General features: G+C 44.1%; 1 protein-coding gene across 6 annotated transcripts in view; it reads right to left on the bottom strand.

Annotated features, from left to right (window-relative positions):
- Positions 1 to 12,357, bottom strand: part of RIPOR2 (RHO family interacting cell polarization regulator 2) — a 217,861-nt gene extending 205,504 nt beyond the window's left edge. For 2 of the 6 annotated variants that reach the window (XR_009222104.1, XR_009222103.1), the window contains exon 1: positions 12,248 to 12,350. Coding sequence is in view for 4 of the 6 variants with exons in the window: in XM_058555140.1 (XP_058411123.1) it covers positions 12,248 to 12,323 (76 nt within the window). In the remaining 2 variants the exon portion in view is untranslated. Of the gene's footprint in view, positions 1 to 12,247 lie in introns of all 6 variants that reach the window. The other 4 variants (XM_058555134.1, XM_058555138.1, XM_058555140.1 and 1 more) reach the window with 3 other exon arrangements.
- Between the last annotated feature and the right edge of the window lie 10,443 nt (positions 12,358 to 22,800).

Here is a 22,800-nt window from a genome sequence, read left to right as displayed (position 1 = left end):
TTCTCCTGAGATTTCTTTGAATTGGTGACTGTTCACGATATAATGAAGATTACAGTGGTCTTAAATGCAAAACCATGACAATTTTAAAGAAAGTAAACAGGAAAATCAGGAGGTATGGAGCAGGAATTCCCTCTGAAAGGATGCTGGCAGGAGATAAGAAGCTGAAGGCCAGGAGGAAATAAATAACAGTGTTCTCCAGTGGAAGCTGAGGGCAGGAGGAGGCAGGTCTGTCTGTCCTTGCTCCGTAGCCCCTCAGCCATTCCATGGCTGCTGAGCTGTGGGTCAAGGTCGGTTTGCTGACATCCAGGGGGCCCCCCAAGACCTGACACAGCAAGGCCAAAAGGAACCACTTCGCCAAATGGCATTTTTTGGATCTGCAAGTCTCTTATAAGCAATTGTCCAATTTTTCAAATATTAAAACAAAACAAAGAGTAAGCCCACTAAGAACTTTCTGATAAATTATATTTTTAAAATAAAAAAATAAGTTTTAAAGATATAACCTAAACCGCTAGACTAAGTACAGAGATATTTGTATGGTTCTGCACAGCTGACAAAATATTGTCACGTGCATTCTCTTACTTGATGCTCACTATTGCAGGAGGTAGATTCGATTGGCTCAGTTCTGCGGACGAGCCTAGAGAAGTTAAAGGAAGCACACAGTGTCAGAGCTAATCAGTGGTGGAGCCTACTGTGGGTTGGGAAGGGGAGGAGCTCGAGGGTGAAGTACAAACTCATCCCCAAGGTCAGAAAGGATGTCTACGAGCACGACCTCTGCGGGAGGGTCAGTGCCCTGGCTCTAAAGACAGATGTGCTGTGCGTGGTTTCTGTTTCTCCATGCTGGGCGGCAGAAGGGAAAGTATTCATCGTCCTAGCTCTGCCAGTAAACAGGTCACCAGCCTCACGGTGCCCACGTTACAAATAGCAAACTAGGGGCTGGGCCCCTTTTGGGCTTGGAGGGAGGCATCTTCTGGTGAGCGTGGGAGCAGCCCTGAACCAAGTTTGTGCTGAGGAGGAAAGAGGCCCCCTAGATATGGGTCACCACATCCTGGTGCAATTTGAGTTCTTGCCCTGCCCTATTCTGCACCTCAACTCAGCCTCTGTGGCCATGGTAGGGGGGGACACAGTGGTCAGAAGCTACCACCAGAATGGGAAACCAACTGAACAAGTGGGAAGAGGCAGGTTCTGTGGGTCAGGGGATCACGGAACTGGGCCGGAACCCTAGAGGCAGTGGGGAGGTGGAGCCTTGCGGCTTTCACTTGTTTCTGGAGGAGACACAGGGACCTGTGTGCCGGAAGTTGTCTGGTTGCCCAAGATAAGCATCAGCTCTGCGCCCAAGGGTGCTGGGTGCTCAAGTTTCTTTCTGAGTGGGCCTCGCCACCCTTGTTTAGCATAGAAAAGAATTCAGGGACTCAGGGTAGATATTCCATAAAGATTTTGACATTTGGTTAGGGTTTCCTTGTGCGTATGTTTCGGGCATCTGAGCATTTAGCACAGCATGGAAAGACACCAAATAGCTCTTTTACTGCCATCGGACATCGCCAGCCCTGCAGTCCATCTTTAGGAGACTCCCAGAGCCATGTGCATTTCAGCTGGGCCCAGCCTTTGAGACCCGGGGAGGCATGCTAAGATGGACTTTCTGAATAGACAACTCAGACGGCTGGGAAAACTGCTAGATTGGGAGTCAGTTGATTTGAGATGGAGTCCCGGCGATACCAGTTCTAGCAGTGAAAACTGCTCTGGACTTGTACAGAAGTGACTTCGAATCTTGGCTCTGTTCTGCCACTTAGCTGTGTGACTTTTAGTAAGTCCTTTAACTTCTCTGAGCCTCCAAGTCTCCACCTGCAAAATGGGTACAATGACCAACCTCATAGGTTGGGCTGAGGATGAAGTGAAAGCACGCCTGAGTAAGCACCTGGGACAGTGCCCGGCACAGGTTCTGTCCCCAACAAGATAGATGTTCCCTCTTATTCCCTTCTCTCTGAGCCTCAGTTTCCACATGAGTAAAAAGAGGATAATAATACAAATCCTTCAAACCTCACAGGGTAGTTGTGAGTCTCCAGTGAGACAATGTATGTGAAGTCACCTCTACCCATAAGAATGTAAGGTTTGAATCGTTTTTATCAGGTTTACACATTAAGACCAATCATCTGGGCCACACAGTGTCAGGAAGCTATGGAGACGAGTGCATTTGACTTGACGTGGGAAGAAGTAAGGCAAGGCCCTGAGAACTGGATTTGTCTAAGACTGAGGGAGACACCATTTATTAATACAACTGGAGGTAGCAGAGTACTGGAAGAGGTTACCCTCAAAAAAGTGATGAAAGAAGGGGTGCCGAAGAAACTTCTGGCCTGGGCGAAAAAGAATGTTTGTGTATTGAGTGTGCTGAGAGGGTAAGAGGTCTGACTCTGTCTAACAGATGACCAGAGGCAAGATGGAGAAACATGTCCCATGGCCTTGGCCAGGACTCTCACAGCCCCCAGCCCCCATCACCTTCTCAGATGATACAGAAATGGAGACTGCATTAGGAGTGAGAGTGAAGAAAAAAATATGTAGTCTAACCCTGAAGATTCTGTTTCTCATCTTAAAAACCAAACAACTTCATTTTAACTGTGGAGGAAATAGAAGGAAATCGATTTTTTGTCCTTTGGGGGAATTATAACAATGTCTGGGCTACTCAGTTAAAAGCAGAATTAAAAGCAGAACGCTAAACTACATGATTTCCTGAAGAAATCAAGACATTCTTTCACTCTTTTGCTTCCGTGTGAAGGATGTTATTGTTTTAGATGCAAAACACAGAATTTTAACTTGAGTTAGGGAAAGAAAATGGAGAGGGAGAACTGGGCAGCCAGAAAGCTCTTCAACTCCAGCCAGACTCCTGGATCCTCTGCAACTGCGTCAGCTTGTCAGGGCCAGCACAGCCTCCACTAGAGAATGGCTCTTCCCTCTCTCCTGTCCCGGTTCTTCTGCATCCCCTTGTCTCTGCTCTTCTATGTCAGCCTGGCTCTAGGTCTCACATTGGGGAAAACAATCCTGTCCTGTGTACAGGCTCTGCAATCACATATAGTGTGAAAGAAAAAAATGTAGGGTTGACAACAGGTCTGATACATTCTGAACCATAGCATTTACTGCAGATTGAATGAGGTGTCCCTGAGTAGTTGCCACTGATATTCCCAGGGTACAGATGAGGCATAGTGAGACTCCAGAGAGGTTCATGGTCCGTGATGTGCCTAGGGCTTCCCCTGAGAGGGGCACAGAGCCATGAAGACCACTGAGACCTCAGAGGTTGTCCACTCTGATGATCACTGTTTCCCCTTGCTTTTTGGTGATTACAGATCTTACCACCTGCAAACAATTATAAAAATACATCTAATAATGGGATATTCCTCTGCAATGAAGAGGAACACACATGCATGCAAAAATATGGATGAACCTCAAATATATTATGCTAAATGAAAGAAGTCAGACTCAAAAGGCTATAGACTATATGATTCAATTTATAAGATATTCAGGAAAAGGCAAAACTGTAAGAACAGAAAACAGATCATTGGTTGACAAAGGCTGGGGAGAGGAGTTGACTACAAACAGGCATGAGGGAATGTCTGGGGTGGTGGAAATTCTGTATCTTGATTGTTGTGGTAGTTACATGACCATGGGCATTTGTCAAGACTCATGGGACTCTACACTAAAAAGTAAAAGTACTCTCTACAAAAAAATACTCTGTGTAAATTAAACATCAATAAACTTGACTCAAAAAAATTTTTTTAAGAACTATGAACAAAGATTAAATGATATATATGTTGAAGTGTTTAGAGTGTAGTGTATGGATGTCTGTAACTTACTTTGAAAGCATTAAAAATAAGATTTATTGACAGATTAATGCAGGGATGGATATATGGATGGATATGAGATAAAGCAAGTATAGAAAAATATTAGTGATGGGATCTAGGTGGTAGTTATATGGATGGTCCCTCTATAATTGTTTCAACTCTTCTGTATGTAAAAATTGTTACTACTGAAATCTGGGAAAACATTTTAAAAATACACCTAACATTTCCTTCATCATCTGTACCATTTAGAGGGGAGCTTGCAGCCCCACACACAATATTGCTTTCATACTCTCTGATAAGCTCAAAAGAGCATCCTTTTTCTCCCTTTGAAACCATACTGACAGAAGCAAAGCTTCCTCTTGGTCCAGAGGAGGAAAATCTCTTGAGGTTCTTTGCAGGCTCATTTACATGTATTTATCATCCTCCCTTTGGCATAGTGTTAGCAGGCAAATCTTTTATGGCTTTTTGTCACTTGCTTGAAAATTGAAGGATTGGATTAATTTGACTCTATTCGTAACATCCTCAGGGAACAAAGCTTTGGGTAGCAGCAATTCAGAGTTAGCAAATATCCTGGACTCTGTTTTTCTTGATCTTGCCTGGTTCTTCTTTCTGTAGGCTCAAGCCTTAGCCGCCTCTTTCCATTCCATTCTATGATAGAGACAAGTGCCAAGCCACCCCCTCCTAGCACAAGAACATCTCTGGTGCCTTGGAAACCAGGCACCGATGGGGACCAACCTGCCACAGGGAATGGTCTTGTTTCCAAATCACCTGAAAAGATTTACCCCTCAAGGAGTGTGTGTGAGGCAGTTTTCTGAAAATAGACACACAAACCCTCTCCCGAACACCTTGACCTTTTAAACACTCAGTGGTACCATCTGGGGACAGAGAGGGCAGCACAGCATGGCTGGAGAGTCAGAGACATCCAGGCTACATGAAAAATTAAGTGGACATTTCAGTCCCCATCCAATACAATCCATTTTTACAATTACAAAAAATTTTGTATATGTTTAAGTGAATCAGATTAGATACACTTAAACTGCCCAAATTCTGCAAGCCTTCATTTGGATCTGGCTGTCTGGATCCCATCTAAAGATATTTATGGCTATCGACTGACATAGAAAGGTATTCAAGTTATGTTGTTAAACGAAACAAGCAAGTTTCAGAATACATCCTATGAAAATCATATATTTAGTATACTTTAGAAAGAAATGGGAGCACTATGTTGTATGGTAGGGGGACTGGGAATTCTAGATGACTTTCCTTCTGTTATATGTATCTGTATTGTTTGATTTTTATCCAACAAAGACGTAACAGCTTTGTGTTAGACCAAAACAAAGACATTTATTTTTTAGTGCCACTTCCTAAGCTCACAGTCTTTACAACTGGGGTGTGTGTGTGTATGTGTGTGTGTGTGTGTGTGTGTGTGTGTGTGTATGTGTGTGTGTATATACACATACCCTTATGCAGTTAAACAATTTCTTGCATCTTGATATTTCATAGGAAAAACTGGCTCTCACATAGTGTGTTGTATTTAGGGCTAACATATGTCAAGATGGTTTCCATGCCCTAAGACCTTTTTCCCCTCCAAATTAATAGATTAGCTTAATGCTACTGAGTAAATTTGTTATTTTGGTAATTTTCTGCTTCCAACCAGAGACCAAGTTGTTATTCTAGTGATTAACTTTTGGGATCTTTAGATCTGTCTATATTCTACAACCCGAGAATAAAAGGCTTCGGGACCCGTCACCAAGCGCTGTTGCTTTCATTCTTTTTAATTTTGGTTAGTTGTATTTGTTTCTTCTTCTCCTTCCCTTTCCCCTCCACACCCTCTTTTTTGTCTGTCTTTGGCTGGAGACAGCTAAAATATCTGTCCAGATCAATGTACATACAAAGAAAGCACTTTCTCAACCAACAGAACCCCCTTGAATTATTCAAAGTATCTCCCTTTCTCGAGTTTCCCATCTTTTTTTCCTTGACAGTACAAGCTGGAATGGGGCATTTGGCAGCGGCACTCCCAGACACAATCATTCAGGCAAGAAGGAGGAGGGTAAGGCTTCTATGGAAGCAATTCTTCTTCTGGATGACGAGAAAATAGGCAATGCCATGTTTGTAGGTAATTCTTACACCAATATGAATACCAGGTTCCCTAAGACAAAATACAGTCCAGTTCTCTGTAATTGGCAGAACTGCTGGTAAACAAGATGTGGAACTGAGGAGAAACTGAGGCCCTGGGGGGCTGGCCTGCTGGCTGTCTGGACTGAGGCTGTTAATGGACAACTTTTAGCAGGTGGCTAGGCTGGAGCGTAGGAAAGCACGTGACCCGCGGATTATAGAGAATGTTCTAGAAGGCTTCTTTCTTTGTTTTTTATATTTGGGGTGACCTCCTTGCTTACCTCCTCCCAAATCTTTAAGCTTTGGCTTTAAAGGAAACAGAAACCAAAAGAGGAATTTGCCTGGCGTAAGATAGAACAGAGAAACCCAGCCTGAGCAGCCACTGCGGCACAAGGAATTTGACATTTGGGAGCAATTCTGATGAAGTCAGAACAGCAGCAAGATACCAAGGCAGCAAGCTGGGAAAGGCAGCGACATGACTTCTGCTCTGGTCTAGGACATTTGGGTGTCTGTATCCATGCTGAAAACCTCAATCTGCAGCCATATGGCTTCCCCAGGCCAGTGCAAAATCCCAGAGGGGAGGAGCCCTAGGGAGAAATGTGAGTCGTCCAGGCCTGACAATGCGTCTGCCGACCCTGGCCAGATAACAGGTAAGCCAGTGCAGAAAGCTGATAGTATGCTGGGCTGCTCTGTAAGATGATGCTGGGTCTCTCATCAAGCAGGGGCCATCTGCAGAGTGGGTGGCCCTGTGTGGATGGAGGCTGCTGGGAAAGGCTCCCTGCACACTGCCCCTTCCACAGGTCCCTCTGGCTCCCTGGGGCTGCCCAGCACTGGCCCTTGGCCTCATCTTCACTTGGAGACACAGAGGTATTTAGAAGAGACTCCAAGACCTTTCTACGAACCAGAGTGCCCTCCAAAGCCACACGGGGTAAGGAATAACTGGCTGAGTTCTTACCTCCTTGGGTAGAGCTGTCAGTCCAGGACAGCCTCAGACAGGAGCGCACCTCCTCGAAATCATACCTGCGCTCCTAACCATAGTCCAGGGATAGGTCTATGGAACTCAGCTGCCTACAGGTCCCCTTCTCGCCCAGTCACAATTATGAATAGCACCACACTGAGTCAGGAGAATGGCCAAAGCAGCAGAAGAAGACAACAAGGTCCCAGTAACACTAGGAAGGAAGTCACCAGCGGTTGGTTATCTTTGGGACAGCAGCATTCCCTCATCTCAAACGTGGATCAGCTTTGTCACTGTTGTCTTTCCAGGGGCAGAGAGAACTTGTTTCTATTCCTTCGAGGGTGTCATCCTGAGGCCTCTTCCATCAAAGCTCAACCTAGACATGGATTCAACCTTTTAAGGAGCTGAAGCAATAAGTTTCACTTGGGCTGTGTCATCTGGACGCATTTACTTAAACTGGAAACAGCCTAGGGACCCACAGTGGGGGAAACACTCACCCTAGCTTCCCAGAACAGGAGTTAGTTGCACCTCATTGGGCCAGAGTGGGTTTTCCCTGGTACGGCTGGGCTGCCGCCTGCCTGGTATGGTGAAAGCTGGCTGGATATGGAGGTGGGGTGGGGTGATCTTAGAGGCTGATGAAGAGGGGGCTACTTTCTTCAGCATGGCATTGCCTCCCAGACCAAAAATGTAGTGGTGCAAATGGTAGCCCTTTCATACTGCCCCAAATGTCACCATCACCACTTCTAGTCTCTCAGATCCCAATATATTTTATGTCTTTTAATCCCCCCAATAACACTGTGAGGTTGGTATCATTATAACAACCATTTTATGCTTGAGGAAGTGGACATTCAGGGAGAGGGAGTGACTTGCTCACAGGCCAATAGCTAAGAAGTTGTGGAGGTAGGATTTGAAGCCAAATCTCCCTGTTATCAAAGTTTATACACTTTCCAGCCTGTCCTTTAACCTCCCCGAATTGTGGCAGACCAGAGGAAAGGAGGGACACAGGGTACCCTCTTATCTCTGCTCCCCCCGACTGCCATGCCCCGCCCTGACGCTGCTGTCATCATTCAGAATGTCCAGGGACCCTCTGAGCTACTGCTGTGTTTGTACCCCTCTTTACATAGGGAGCTCTCAGATAAGCCGCTTGACACGGTTTTCAGGGTGTCAGATGGGTCCCTCCTCAAAATGTCTGCCCACCATCATGTATTTGGATCTTTCTCTGATGGCCTCTTTTATTCTTTTTTTTTCAAAGATTTTATCTATTTATTTTTTTCCCCCCAAAGCCCCAGTAGATAGCTGCATGTCATAGCTGCACATCATTCTAGTTGCTGTACGTGGGACGCGGCTTCAGCATGGCCAGAGAAGTGGTGCGCGCCCAGGATCCGAACCCGGGCTGCCAGCAGCGGAGCGCGCGCACTCAACCACCAAGCCAGGGGGCCAGTCCCTCTGATGGCCTCTTTTAAATGCAAATATCCCTAGGAAGGGTAACACATTACAGCTCTCATACCTTGGTTCCATTATTCTCCACCCCATACTACTATAGACTGTAAATAATGTAAATATCTCATTACAGACTCTAGGAGTGAACAGAAGTGAGCAGGACAAAGGGAAGATGGACTTTGGGAGTCATTGCTCTAATATGAATATACTTTTGATTGAATTCAAAACTTTAGTGAGTACGGTAGGTGCCAGGCATTTTGCTAAGGGTTATAGGCATACAGAGCACATTAAGAACTGGTTTCTACCTGGGGAGATTTGAATGTGGACTGTGTATCAAATAATATTAGGGGATTATTGTTAATTTAATTAGGCAGTTATGTAGAAAAAGGTCCTTATTTTTTAAAGATGCTCTTACTAAAATATTTGGGGTTGAGATGTCATAATGTCTGCAATTTATTTTAAAATATTTCAGCAGGAAAGTAGATGAAGCAAATATGGCAAAATGTTAACAATTGTTAAATTTGGGTGATGGGTATATGGGATTCATTATGCTATTTTCTCTACTTTTTTTTAATTGCAGTAACATTGGTTTATAACATTATGTAAATTTCAGGTGTCCATCATTATATTTCGATTTCTGAGTAGACTGCATCATGTTCACCACCCAAAGACTAGTTACAATCCATCACCATACACATGTGCCTAATCACCCTTTTCACCCTCTTCCCACCCCCTTCCCCCTGGTAACCACCAATCCAATCTCTGTCTCTTTGTGATTGTTTGTTGTTGTTTCTACTTTTCTGTGTGTTTGAACATTTTCATAATAAAAAGTAGAAATGAAAAACAAAGATTTCTAGTAGCTCAAAATCCAGGTTTTGTTGCAAGGATGACAACTGGGTTTTGTGGTAAGTAGAATGAATCCTGCCCCTTGGTATACATGCTGTGTATTATTTCCTCATCTAGATTGTGGGCAAGACTTGCAAATATGATGAGATTTTACTTCCATGATTAGGTTATGTTATACGGCAAAGAGTAAAGATTTTGCAGGTGTAGTTAAGGTCCCTGATCAGTTGCTTTTGAACTAATCAAAAGAGAGATTATGTTGGGTGGGCCTGATCTAATCAGCTGAACCCTTTAAAGGAGAGACTACAAGCAGCAACAGACACTTTCCAGTTGGCCTTGAAGAAGTGGTACTGCCATGTTGTAGACAGGGCCAGGTGGCAGGGAAGAACGAGTAGCCTTTAGCTGCGGAGGGCCTCAGTCCTACAACCACAATTAACTGAATTCTGCCAACAACCATCAAGCTTGGAAGAAGACCTCGAGCCTCAGAGGAGATCACAGTCCTGACTGACACCTTGACTGCAGTGTTGAGAGACTGTGAGCAGAAGACCCAGCTAATTCATGCCCAGCCTCCTGACCCAGGGAAACTGTGAGATAATAAATGTATGTTGTTTTAAGACAATAAGCTTGTGGTAATTTGTTATGAAGCAATAGAAAACAAACACAGCTTTCAACTGTTGAGGCAATTCTAATTGACTAGAAATAGCAGCACCATAGTGGAAAGGATTATAAGACTGGGCCTGGCCTTCTTGAGAGAGAAAGATATAGAGAGAGCTGTGATTGATTAGCAATGTCTGCACGGGCATGGAAGAGGAGAGTGGTGCCATGTGTACCTCCTATTGCCACTCAAGGTCCCTTTGTGTATTTGGGAAAAAAAGGGTTATAACTTATTTTTCTCAATGACAGAATGACCCTAAGGGGCAACAATGCTTAGGTCTCCAAGTCAGAGGGGAGGCTGACCTGTAAGAAAAGCCTCAGAAAGAGGAGAGGAAAAGTTATCAAAGGCAGATTATAGCAATTGGAAAGCAACATCCAGGGCTAGCTTTACAGGCTGGCATTTGCAGTGAGAAGTTCTCCATTGTTCCTTCCCTCTTCAGCGTCTTCACTCTTTCTCCCTTTCCACTGCCTCTAATTCTCTGCCTTCAAACATGCGCAGGTGTTCCATGAGTTGGAAAAATCCATCCAAAACAATGTTACTTGATCCCACTGCTACTTCTAACTCACTCTGACTCTAATACAGCAGGCTCTTGACCATCCTGGAGGAATGTCAGAATCCCCTCCTCCCTCAAACACTTAGGCCAAAGAGTTCAGGACTAGCCTGCTGAATGCCAAGCTTGGATTAAACATTTATTAACACATCATCATTTCATATTAAAACCATGCAGGAATCATATCACAGTACCCAGATGTTAGTCTCATAATTTAAGTAAAGTCTCTGTAATGAAGCATGACTTTCCCCTAAGTTACTGTTTTTAGAGGGTAGGCCGACTCCCCATCAGTATGCAACAACGCAGATCATACTCCATCCTTTCTCACTGACACATCCCACAGCACAGGTGCTGTCCTAAATCTGTGGGGCCACAACTATTTTCCTATGGACACAGAATGAGGTGTCACAAAAACTGTAATTTGAACCCAAGCTAGGATCAACTGAAAGCAGCAGAGGAATAAGAAGGTGAAGGCTTTGAGAAAATTACTAATGGCTTCTGCAGTTATATTAAAGAAAAATTTTGCAGGGTGCAATTCCTTGTACGTGGGGTGCCATTTGGAATCCAGCCAACCCAGCTTGGCCTCCTAAGCTAATAGACCATGCCTATGTTTGTTATTTATTTTCCTAAACCACTCATTCATCTTAATTTAACTGTCTTCACCAGGGGCTTTTAACACACAAGAAAGACTCACCAACATATAACTAGGCTTAAATAACATCGTGTGATGGGCCTCTAATGAGAACAACACCAGCACTCAAACCAGGGCTTAGTGGTCCACAGCTGTCACATTTTGCATCAGAGCACACTATTGATTATTATAGTATTTTAAATTTAAAGAATTAACCTCCAATGTTTAAACTTGAGAGCTTTCACTTAGAAATTGGCATTTTTTTTGCTTTCCTCAAAAAGTTGGGAAACCAAGCAACATGTCAGATCCCCATTCTTCATGAAAACAATCTGATGACATGAAATGGTGGGTGTCCTTCTATGGTGGGACAAGTGCTTTCCCATTTACCATAGTCTCTCCCATCCCCTATTGCCTCCTCACTCTGAGGCCAAATGTCAGTTGTAATTTATCATCATGCTTTTACTGTTGTTTTTCTCATGATAGAGATAAGAAGAAAGTAAGCTATTCCTTACAGCGGTGAAAACAGCCCTTTCACATTGACCTCAGCAGCCTCACCCCTCTAACTATTTGAATTTGCTGACATTGGAGTTAAATTAACCTTTCCAGCTACAGACACCCACCAATACGTTACTTATTGATAAGTAATAGCCTTGGCATATACTTGGAATGCTTTTTCTTTCTCAGATTACGTCAACACTAAAATCTCCCTTTTGGTTAGAGTTCGCATCAACTCAAGGGGAACCTTAGCAAGTGTGATAATTTAAGAAACATATGATTGGGTCCTTTAAAGGAATTATGACTCACTGATTCTTGAGTTTCACCAATTCTAGCTACACTGCTGACACCTGTTTGATGCAAACATTATATTTTTCCCCGCTGTCATAAACGAAAGTTCCGATTCACACAACTCCTTGACTGCTGTAAATATTTCTTTGTATTTTCCATTTGATGGAGAAATAAAGAGGCCCTCTCTGGCTCGCAACTTGAAACAAAGCATATTTAGTTACCTCTAATTAGGATAGAGCTGTAGGAAGGAAACAGGGCGAGAGAAAGGAGTGGATGCAAATTAAGAAAAGGCCATTGGAAGAGGGTGCCCAGGGCAGTGAAGGAGGGGACCAAGGGGGGATGCTTGGAGCGGATTTGCCTGAGGGGCAGAAATGAGTGTGTAGGCAGAAGGTGTGGAGGAGGAAGGCAGCGAGGAGAGAGGAGCGGGCTACATCCGTGGGACACTCACGGTTGAGCTGTCGCCTCCGGATCCTGTCCCTCCATGGCCTGTTTCTGATCCAGTGTAATCGCGAAGGTAACACCATGGTCCCAACGTGAGCTGTCTAAAACCTTCTCATGGTAGAGGAACAAAAAGTCTCGCAGCGATGCCGGAAGTCAAGTCCAGACGTATAAAAATGTAAAAAAAAAAAAAAAAAAACCCTCTTCCCTTTTTTATATCCGAGGCTTCCGTCGACTTCTTTTATCTTGTAACTTGCCTTTCCTTTTCTTCCCGTAACTCCCGCCTGGCCCGAAGGCAGTGCCGTCCTGGGCTGCCCGGCGAGCCTCTCCCGGGCTCCTGGGCCATGTTTTATGCATGAAGATGATGGGGCGGTAATTTATTCCAGCGGAGCCGATCACCGGCTCCTGTGTCTGCTCCACGTCAGAGGAGCCGGACCAGGGCCGGGGGAGGGCAGGTGGATCTGTCTGCGCGAAGAACGGCCTGAAATGGGAATCCCTCTCTGCAGGCAGGATTGAAGACCGCAGCCTGGCTGCCAGGACCATGGGGCAGGGCTGCTGGAGCCCAAATCAGGGCAACAGCCCTCATACTTCAGGGCACGTGATTTATTGACTGCTGGTCCCTAGCACCTAGGATAGTGCCTGGCACAGGGTAGGCGAACAATGAATATTTGTTGAATGAATGAATGGTGATAACCAACATAAGGACTTGACTGCGCCCACGAGTCCTTTACACTAGTTAATCTGCTCAATTCACTGTCTTCAAATATGCTTATTTGACCCTCCTCACCCACCCATTCATGCTTCAAAGTCCCATTTTCCTGTGAAACTTTTCTGAACCCACGTTGATGGGCTGGTCCCCATGCACCTGTGCCTCTGACATTCCTCTGGCTCATGCCTGGACGGCCCTAATTTTTCAGAGCTTTGGTTTGCTTGCTGGTTTGTTTTAATGTGTATGTCTAAATAGTAAGTACTCCTCTTGGGTGGCAGGAACTGTGCATCCCTCTCCTCAAGCTGCCAAGTCCAGTGGTTTGCACGGGAAATTGGTGGCATCAAGATGTGGCTGGGTTACCAGAGGGGAAGGGGGGAGGGAGGAGGGTGACAGGGATAATTCGGCACATGTGTGTGGTGATGGGTTATAATTAGTATTTTGGTGGTGAACATGATGTAATCTATGCAGAAATAGAAGTATAATGATGTACACCTGAAATTTTTACAATGTTATAAACCAGTTACTGCAATAAACAAAAAATTAAAAATATATATATATTTAAAAAAAAGAAGTGGCTGGGGCAGCTTTAGTCTGTGCCCCCCAAATTCCATCAGCCCCTCTTTAAACCACCCCAAATAAATATACAGTCTAGCGAAATACATTGTATTGGCTATAAAAACACAGCATCAATACACGACCCCTACTTGCTGCGCCCCACCCCCCAAACAGATGGCCGTCTCGAAGCCCCCTTATACAGACACTCTAGAGCTGCGCCTGGGAGGGGACGCTCTATCTATTGATTGCTTACTTCATTCCAAGCTCTTCCCCATGCAAGGTCAGATTGCTCCAGACAGCAGTTATTGATCAGGCCTCAGGAATACCCTTGCCATGAGGTCAGAGCTGGAAAAAGTGATACTCAACCTACCATATTTAGCCCAAGATAATCCATAAGCTTGATGAAGGCAGATACTCTGTCACCTATCTTTTGTGTCTCTCATGGTGCCATGAACAGACGGACTGGTGGCACCCTGCTGAGAGATGGGAGTGGGGAGTGTCATAATCACAACTAACCAGAGGTGGGCTTTAGGTACATCTCTTACTCTGTGCCTTGTTTTCTTCATCTTAAAATGGAAATAACCTACAGACCTCACAGGGCCATCAAGAAGAAATGAGATAAAGGTAAAATAACTCTGTAGGGCTTGGTAGAGTATTGGACTGGTCCCCAGGAGCTCAGGCTCCTCTTCCAACTAGCACTATGCCTGGTAGTGAAGAGAGTACATTCCAGAGCCAAAATATCTGGGTGCAAACTCTTAGTAGGCTGCTTTGTAGCTTCATGACTTGAACCTCACTGTACGTTGTCTGTAAAATGGAGAGGAGAGCTGCTGTCTTAGGGTTATGCTGATGATTTCAGGAGTTAACACATGCAAAGGACTTAGAATTACGTTTAGCATAGAGGATTGCTCCGTGTTGTCAGCGGCTTTTATTAACTGACCATGCGATTCCATGAAAGTTGGGAAATTCCTTAGGCCTCCGTTTCCTTATTTGCAAAATGAGGGGGTCTGGGATACATTATATCAAGAGTCCTGGGTATTAGTTTCCTGTTGCTGCTATAACAAATTGCCACAAATTTAGTGGCAGAAAACAACACAAATGTGTTTTCTTACAGTTCTGGAGGTTGATGTCTGAAAGGGGACTTACAGGGCTAAAATCAAGGTGCCCGCAGGGCTACATTCCTTCTGGAGGCTCTAGGGGAGGGTCCCTAGACCCTCCCCTAGAGCAGCTTCTAGAGGCTGCTCGTATCCCTTGAATCTATTTCCAGGTTATCTTTGTTAGCCTGAGGACCTTTACACCCTGGGCCTTCACACCAAGTGTAGTGACTTGGCCATTGTGGGTCACATGGGGCTTTCCTGGTCTAGACAATCATTGCTGGACCCTGACCCCTCACTGATGTGCCTGTTCCCCAAGTTTCGTTTTCTGAAGCAGGGGAGGGTAGAGACCAAGATTAGGACAAAATCCATGTAAGGTAGCCATTGACAAGGTTTTATTGATTGTTGCAACTGGACACAATTCCCTAGAATGGCAAATACAGCATGAAAACCATATATTTGAGAGACCGAGGAATGCATGTTCTAACAGTCTCATCTGTTCTTGACTTCTATAATCATTAATTGCAACACGTCTCTGCTCCACGTGGCACTTACCATAAATCAAATCAGGTAGCCGCCAACTAGGCAAATTAGAAATGAGAGGACAGTCAGAGAGGCTGCAAGGGAGTGTCGCCAGGCTCCCTTCTGACACTGTCTTTCACTGTTTGGCTCTCCAAAGTCTGTGCCCGCAATGAACTTGAACGTGGAGAATGTGATACAAAATGAAGTTCTTTCTATTTCAATCAATATCAGACCTTCTTTCTTCCTCATTAAGCCACACATTTCCTCAAGTCTTTGCTGCATGAGTCACCGCTTTTCTGCTGTACACAATTTACAGCAGCAGATGAGAGGGAACAGTAGGCCAGAGGGGGCGGAAAGTAGTTAGGTCCAAAATGAGAGGCAGTTGAAAAGTTTGCATTTCCTCTTCTCTTGTGAATTTAAATACAAATCTTGATAGTTTACTCATTATAATCATGGAGAGATGCGGGGCTGGGAGGATGGAAGGAAAAGCAGAGGACTCGCCACCATCTTTTACTGTTGAACTTTCCGGGCAGATAGCAATGCTGCAGACCCATGGCTCACACCATATGGTTCGCTTTCCTGACTCTTCAAGACTTATCTTTTCTTTTCTCAAGCACACACTCACAAATGCCTGGAATAAATTGTCTGTGGAGCGTTATTCTCCCAAGGAACATTTTCATGTGTGTGAAGTGCCGAATATCAATTTTTACTCTTCTTTGGGCTTATGTTGCTATTAAATTTTCATAAGTTACAGAATTTCACGGCAAAACGCAGAGATTCTGCTAGGATCAACGTGTTACAAAGAATATGGAAAAAAGCATAATTATGTGATCCTTTCTCCATGTTTCCTGCGACTCATTTTCAATGAATGGAAGCTAGAGGTTAGGTTCAGGAGAAAGAGCAGCAGCACGTCTGCTTCTGCTTTCCAACGGTCCTGGGGAGAAGCAGAGCTTCAGTGACTCAGCGGAGGATGAACGCTGCTGAGGCAAGGCGCACTGTGCTGCTTTCAAAGAAAGCCACTCAGGAAAACGCGGTATTATTTTAAAATAAAAGCTTATCAAACACCAGGAGGAAAACAACAGCACAGCCCCTGACTTCTTTCTCTCCTGCCACAAACACATGCAGAAAGGACATAAAGCCTCAGTGTATTCTTTGGAAACTAAAATGGCATTGGGACCCAGGTTCTAGCTGTGGCTCTCTGGCGGTCTATCCACTCACATTGATCGAGTACTTACCAAGAGATAGGCTTTGTGTTGCTTGCTTTAAGTAGATATACGATTTTATTTAATTTTTCCCATATTCTTAAGTAGTTACCAGTAATCCCATTTTACAGACAAAAAAGTGAAGGCTAAAGAGTAGTTACTCTAGGGGCCAGCCCGGTGGCGTCGTGATTAAGTTCGCATGCTTCGCTTCAGCAGCCTGAGGTTCGCGGGTTCAGATCCTGGGCGTGGACCTACACCACTCATCAAGCCATGCTGTGGCGGCGTCCCATATACAAAATAGAGGAAGATTAGCACAGATATTAGCTCAACAACAATTTTCCTCAAGCAAAAAGAGGAAAGTTGGCAATAGATGTTAGCTCAGGGCCGATTTTCCTCACCAAAAAAAAAAAAAGCAAAAGAGTAGTTGCTCTAAATAGTAATTGTCTAATAATACAGTACTTTACATATATTAATTCATATTATTGTCATGATAGTCCTGTGCCCATTTTTCAGATGGGATAACTGAGGCACAGAGAAGTTCAGTTATTTGCCAAGGTCACACACCTAGCAAGTGACTGAAATGGGATTTGAATTCAGACAACCTGGCTCTATGTTTAATCACAACCTATATTAACTCTTCAAATTAAGTAATTAAGAAACATTACAGTATAATTACATACTATGCTCTACATAGTCAGTGCTTCTTCTGTTTGGCAATACTGGTTTCATTTTTGAAATATGCACCGTGTAGCCTTGGCAAAGACAATTAGTGAATAATAAAGAATTAGAACATTTGACAACTATTAGAGAATTATTTTAGACATCACATCCAAAAGTCTAATTTTTGAGAAAATTAAACTGAGACTCAGAGAGGTTAGGGGACAACATCCAAGTTTGCACAGCAGGTTGGTGGATCAGGGCCAAATCTTAACACGCTCCATCCCCAAACCTCAATACAGTGTTCTTTCCACTGCTGCTGAGATCAGATTTCACAGGAGTTTCCAGGCCTAGAACATTTTTGGAGGATGGTTTTTGTGGAGTAGAGATAGAATTTTGATTCAGATTATGAAAGACAGGCAGTGATGCTAAAGAGAGAGGACAGTGCCTGCATTTTATGGGCTCTCTTCTAGTCAGACGCTGCCCATCACTGCCCTCCCTCGCTCCTCCTCTCCTTCCCTCTCGAGCCAGCGTCTCCACAGCTGATCCTCCTTGCTCCCTAGCCCTCATGCTCCACATTCAAGCCAACAGCTGACCCAGTGGCTTCTACCTCCTGGTTACCTCTTAGATCTTCTCTCTAGCTATCCCCACAGTCACGATCCTGGCCCAAACTACCATCACCTGTCACCTGACCTGCCTTGACAATCTCCTAATTGGTGTCCTCATGTCCCATTTTTGCCACCCACACCAATCCATTTGCTATTTACAGCCAGAGTAATCTTTTGAAAATGCAGGTATGACTATATACTACCACCACTTAAAACTTTTCAGTAATGTACATTACTCTCAGGATAAAATCCAAATTCCTTAACCTCACTTACAAGCTAACTACTCCTGTGAGAGAGGAGAGGACGAGATAGGTCATGAAGATGCTAAACCAATGGAATTGATGATTGATTTGTTGGAGGAGAGAGACAAAGGAGCCGTCTGGGAGATGACGTCCAGGAGTCTGGTTTGAAGGAGTCACCACCTAGGCACAGAAGAGAGGAAGTGCCACTGCATTGAGGTTAAGCTTCAGAAGGTGGAGACCCAGACAAGGCCCAGAGAAGCAGATACAGGAATAACTATGACAGCAGCTGGGTGTGAGCTTGTTAATTTCGCTACTCAATGTCTGTCGCAATAGCCCTCTAAATTTACAATGCCTGTGAGGCCTCACTGAAGAGTCTTATTTTCTTCTGTGATTAAGGGCCCAGATATTTTAAGTCTTAAACTAATTTATTATGCAAATAGTGACTGATTGACATCAGCGGAGCAGAGTTGCCTTTACATGGCACAGTACAGACAATAGCAAGCTCAGTTTCCTCAGCTGACTATACCAGCCCAATGGACCAGCCTTGACCGAGACAGAAGACAAATGCTAAAGCAGTCATCTGTGTAATCTTTGTGGTGGCTTCCTCTGGGGATACTCAAGATGTGGAGGAGAAATATTTCCGTATTATATTTAGTTTTAGAAGATTCAACTCTTCTTTGATCATAATGTCATTGGATTTGGACTCTTTCCAGCCTTGTCAAAAGAGAAAGGGGTAAAGGACTCCATGATTCGAAGGCAGCTTCTTTATACCTTAAGTAAACCATAGAATCAGAATCTCCCAGAACTTCAGAGATAGAGAGACCTCAAATATCACTGCCCTACCTCTTCATTTCATGTACGTCATACACGTCTTGTCAATGGCACAAAACTAGTAAGTTCCTGAGGCAATATTAATACTCAGTTGTTGTTCTGATTTATACTTTAGGGCTTTTTCCATATTCACGAGCCATTACAAAGACCTCTTAGATATAAAATATGTGTTTTTCAGCAATGTTTTAAACATTATACTTTATGTGTGAGCAAACAGCACAACAGGGACTATATTTTAAAATTGTGCTATGAAACTAGAGAGTCTCAAAAGTTTCATGCAGCTTGCTCCCAAAGGATATTTATCTGATTGGTGTAATGTGTATTTCTATATGTTTTTAGGATGGAGGGGGAAGAGGCTGAAGAGAGAGAAAGAAACAGTGAGGGAATCTTGTCTCCTTGACGTCTCTGCCAAGGGTCCTGGATTCACGGGAATTTGTCCAGCCTTCTTGAGGGAGGTTGTCCATACAAAGATGAATAATACGTGGATTTGCCCTGGAGAGCTTAAAATCCAGTGCGGAATGTAGACAGATGTATAAATAACTATACCAGACCCAATGTGATGGGTGTGAGAGCAGCAGCATTAAGTCATTTGGGAGCCTGGATGATAGAGAACCGATTCTGACAGGAAGAGGAAAACAAAGACGGGTTTGGGGAGGAGGTGGCATTTGAGCTGTGCCTTGAAAGATGGGCCGGATGTCATGGGGTGGAGAAAAATGAGAAAATAAACACTGTAGGCCACAGACTCACATGAGCAAAGGCATGGCAGGAAATGACAGGTACGTTGTGAAAGGAGTGAAAGGAAGAGGGAAGGGTGCGAGCAGAGGGTGCAGCCTGAAAAGGTAGGGCTGAGGGGAGGTTCCACAGCCGGGGGTAGAACAGGCCCTTCTAGTTGCACTAAAGAAGGGGAACTTGTTCTGGCACCCATGGACCTCCCTCACCACTTAGGAGTTCTGCCTCCTCCTCAGGAGTCTATAGTTCTCACACTCCCTCCCTTCCCCAGAGCTGGCCTGACAAGGAAGTATCAAAGATGCTCATTTATACCACAAGGTGTTGCCATGTGAAGGAGTCAGAGTAAGGTGATATCTGGGCAGACCAGCAGCTGCCCCTCTCAGAGCCTCAGAGAAGGGCCATCAGCCTTCATGGAGTCATCGTGTTCTAAGGCGTGGTGTTGAGGTTCCGAGCCTAACGGAGAAGCAAGACATCAACGGAAGACCTATCTCTGGGAACTACCTCACACCAAGCAAAATCTCAACAGAAAGGTAGATATAAATCAGAAAGGAAATGTGTTAATGTACGAAGAAGAAGAAAAACTGCTAAGAAAAATGAAACATTTGGGTTAACTGGTCAACATATTTAAAACTGAAATAAACTTTTAAAATACAAAAATATAAGCACTTATTGAGTGCTTACTGTATGCCAGACATTGTGCTAAATGTTTTGGGGGGGGGACATTATCTCCCACACACCTGGAAAGCCAAATTATAATTAGAAATTTGTTTGGTGAGAGTAGAATCTGAATGAAGTGAGTTAGGTGGCTGATGCCAATGGTTAGTGTCCTCTAGGTAGGGTAACCCATTCATCCTGGTTTGCCGGAGACTTTCCCAGTTTTAGCACTGAAAGTTTTACATCTGGGGAAACTGGGATGGTTGATCACCCTACATCAAGTTACAATGGCCTGGAGTTTCTCTCTCCTCCTTTTAGAGTTTCATTGGAGAGAGGGCCAGACATCTGTCTCATCAAGGCACCTTGTCTCGTGGACAGCATTGGATGAACACTGCCAATTTCCAATTCTTGTATCCTACGGTGCTTTCCAAGTATCCCATGCTTTCTTCCTATATCTAACACCAAATACTCGTCTTGAGATGGTGAAGCAGACCTACAGATGGGCTCACTCAGTACCATTGCCTCTTCCAGTGTGCCTTCCTGCTCTGAGGTGGTGAAAAGCTACATTCTGCAGACTCACCTACAGCTAGAGCTTTTCACGTGACAGCCTCTGCCAAGCTGGTGCCCTGATGTGAGTCTTGAAGGAGCAAGTGGGCAAAGCAAGTTGTTGGCCTTGTGCAGTGAGAGTGGACATTCTGGCAAGCCCAGTGGCTTTTATTCTTCTGAAGCCAGCAAGGGCAGGGCAGCTTTAGACTGAGAGTCTTCCTGATCATGGCAGAGGCATGGTGCTTCTGAGGCCCCGCTGGCAACAGCTCCCTTAGCAGGACAGTTCATTTGAGAAGTTCAGGCCGGATTGTGTACCATCAGCCCTCCCAATGATTTTATGAGCTGTTAGTAACAATTCATAAGTCTCCTTTTGCATAAATTAGCCAGAGGGTCCTGTCATTTGCAACCAAAACATTCTGATACCGAGAGTAAATAGGATGCCATCAGCAACAGCTTAATAGTGGGTTCCTGGAATGCTGCATTGGAAAGAATTCTGAGATCTCATCCAGGCTCAGGGAGCAAGACTGCTCTGACGGTTTGGGGATCTCTGTTATGGTACCGGAGAGAGAACAAATGCTGTTTTGCCAGACTTCGGCCATCTGTGTTTAAGACTATTGACAAAACCATGTCTTTCTTCTTTTGTTTTAGAACCACATTGTCATTTTTAAGGTATCTTTTGCTAAGGTGTTGATTTTGTGAGCTTAACTCTAGAAATCAGAAATTTTAGACATGTTTCTTTAACTTTAATTTTAGAAATATAAGCTATAATTGTCTTTGATATCAAGGGTTGAATAATTGTTGATATAAGTTCCCAAAGAATGTAAATACTCTGTCGAGCGTCTCTTGCTCAGCAAAGATAAAGAAAAGATGATTAAAGAATATTTACATTCTAGTGAGTATTACACATTGTCTATACATATCTATATATTACAGTATGTATATATTACATCTAAGGAGTTTTGTAAACAAAGTGACTACCGAGGAGTGATCTTACTCAAATTTACATCTACATATCCTATTTCTTATAATCATTATTATAACTTCCCTTTACTATTCAATAGTTCAGAATAAAATTTTGTTTAATCCTTTATAAAGGTTGTAATATGTGCTTATAATAGGAAATTTATATTTGTTCCATTGGCTGTAGAATGTGACTTACAGGAAACTGAATCTTCTCGCTTACACTATAAATGACGTTATCAGCCATGTGTGATTATCTCTTCCGCTATACACAGCGCTCAGATTCTCTTGTCAGACAGAAAGCACTTTGGCTGGCTCTTCTTACAGCTGTAGAAATGAAATAAAGCCCCTCTGACTTAATCCAAATGCAACGCAAAGCATGATTTCTTTGACAATTCTTCGCGTTGGAGGTAGCTCCTCGTCTCTCCCTCGCACAGCCTCCATGTGAAAAGGCTCATCTGTCCTGCGAGAATTTTGTCTTCCAGGCAGTTTTTCATTTTCACACTCAGAGGGTCCAAAGATGAGGCTGCAGTGGAGATGTCATAGGCGGTCCACCTGCTGAGATCACATTGCCCAGGCATTGCCTCTTCTGACATCCCATGGTCTAGCCTGGGGGAAGCCCCGTGCATCCAACCTAGGACACGAGCACAGGAAAGGGAACTTTTGGAGTTGCAAGAAACTGAAAACAAATTCAGGTTTTCAAATTAAGAGTCTTTTAGTTGCAAGCAATAGAAATACATCATAAACATAAGCTGAGTTTTTTGTTTCTTTTTTAAAGTGAGGGGAGGGTATTCATTGTAAGATGATAGGGCAAAGGTTTCAAGCAGGATCTGAGGGAGAGAACCGCCACTGGGAACCTGGGCAGCAACCTGGGCAGACTCTGCCTGCCCTTCACTTACTCTCAGGAGTCACAACAATCTCCTCTGGGCTTCTGAGTGTTCAGCTGCTCTCCTGGCCTTCTGGGCAGTGCACGGCTCTGGAGGTAAAGCACAGGATTGAAGCCTGACTGCACCCTTTCAAGCTGTGTGACCTTGGATAATTTACTAAACCACCTGAGACTTGAGTGTCCTCAACCTTTGATGAGAACAACTGCAGTCCCTACCCCATAGGGTTGTAGTGAGGATCAGATGAGCTGATCCGTGGGAAAACAGTGCCTGGTGCATAGCCAGCGTTTAATATTTATTTGCTATTAATCTGGTTATATCCTCTTCTTTGTCTCTGTGGATTGGTCTTCTCTGTTTCGCTGGGCCTATGTCC

This window comes from Diceros bicornis, chromosome 14 (assembly GCF_020826845.1).
Source record: "Diceros bicornis minor isolate mBicDic1 chromosome 14, mDicBic1.mat.cur, whole genome shotgun sequence".
NCBI classification, from domain to species: Eukaryota; Metazoa; Chordata; class Mammalia; order Perissodactyla; family Rhinocerotidae; genus Diceros; species Diceros bicornis.
The sequence above is the reverse complement of the archived record's forward strand: the minus strand, read 5'-3'. Positions and strand labels throughout refer to the sequence as shown.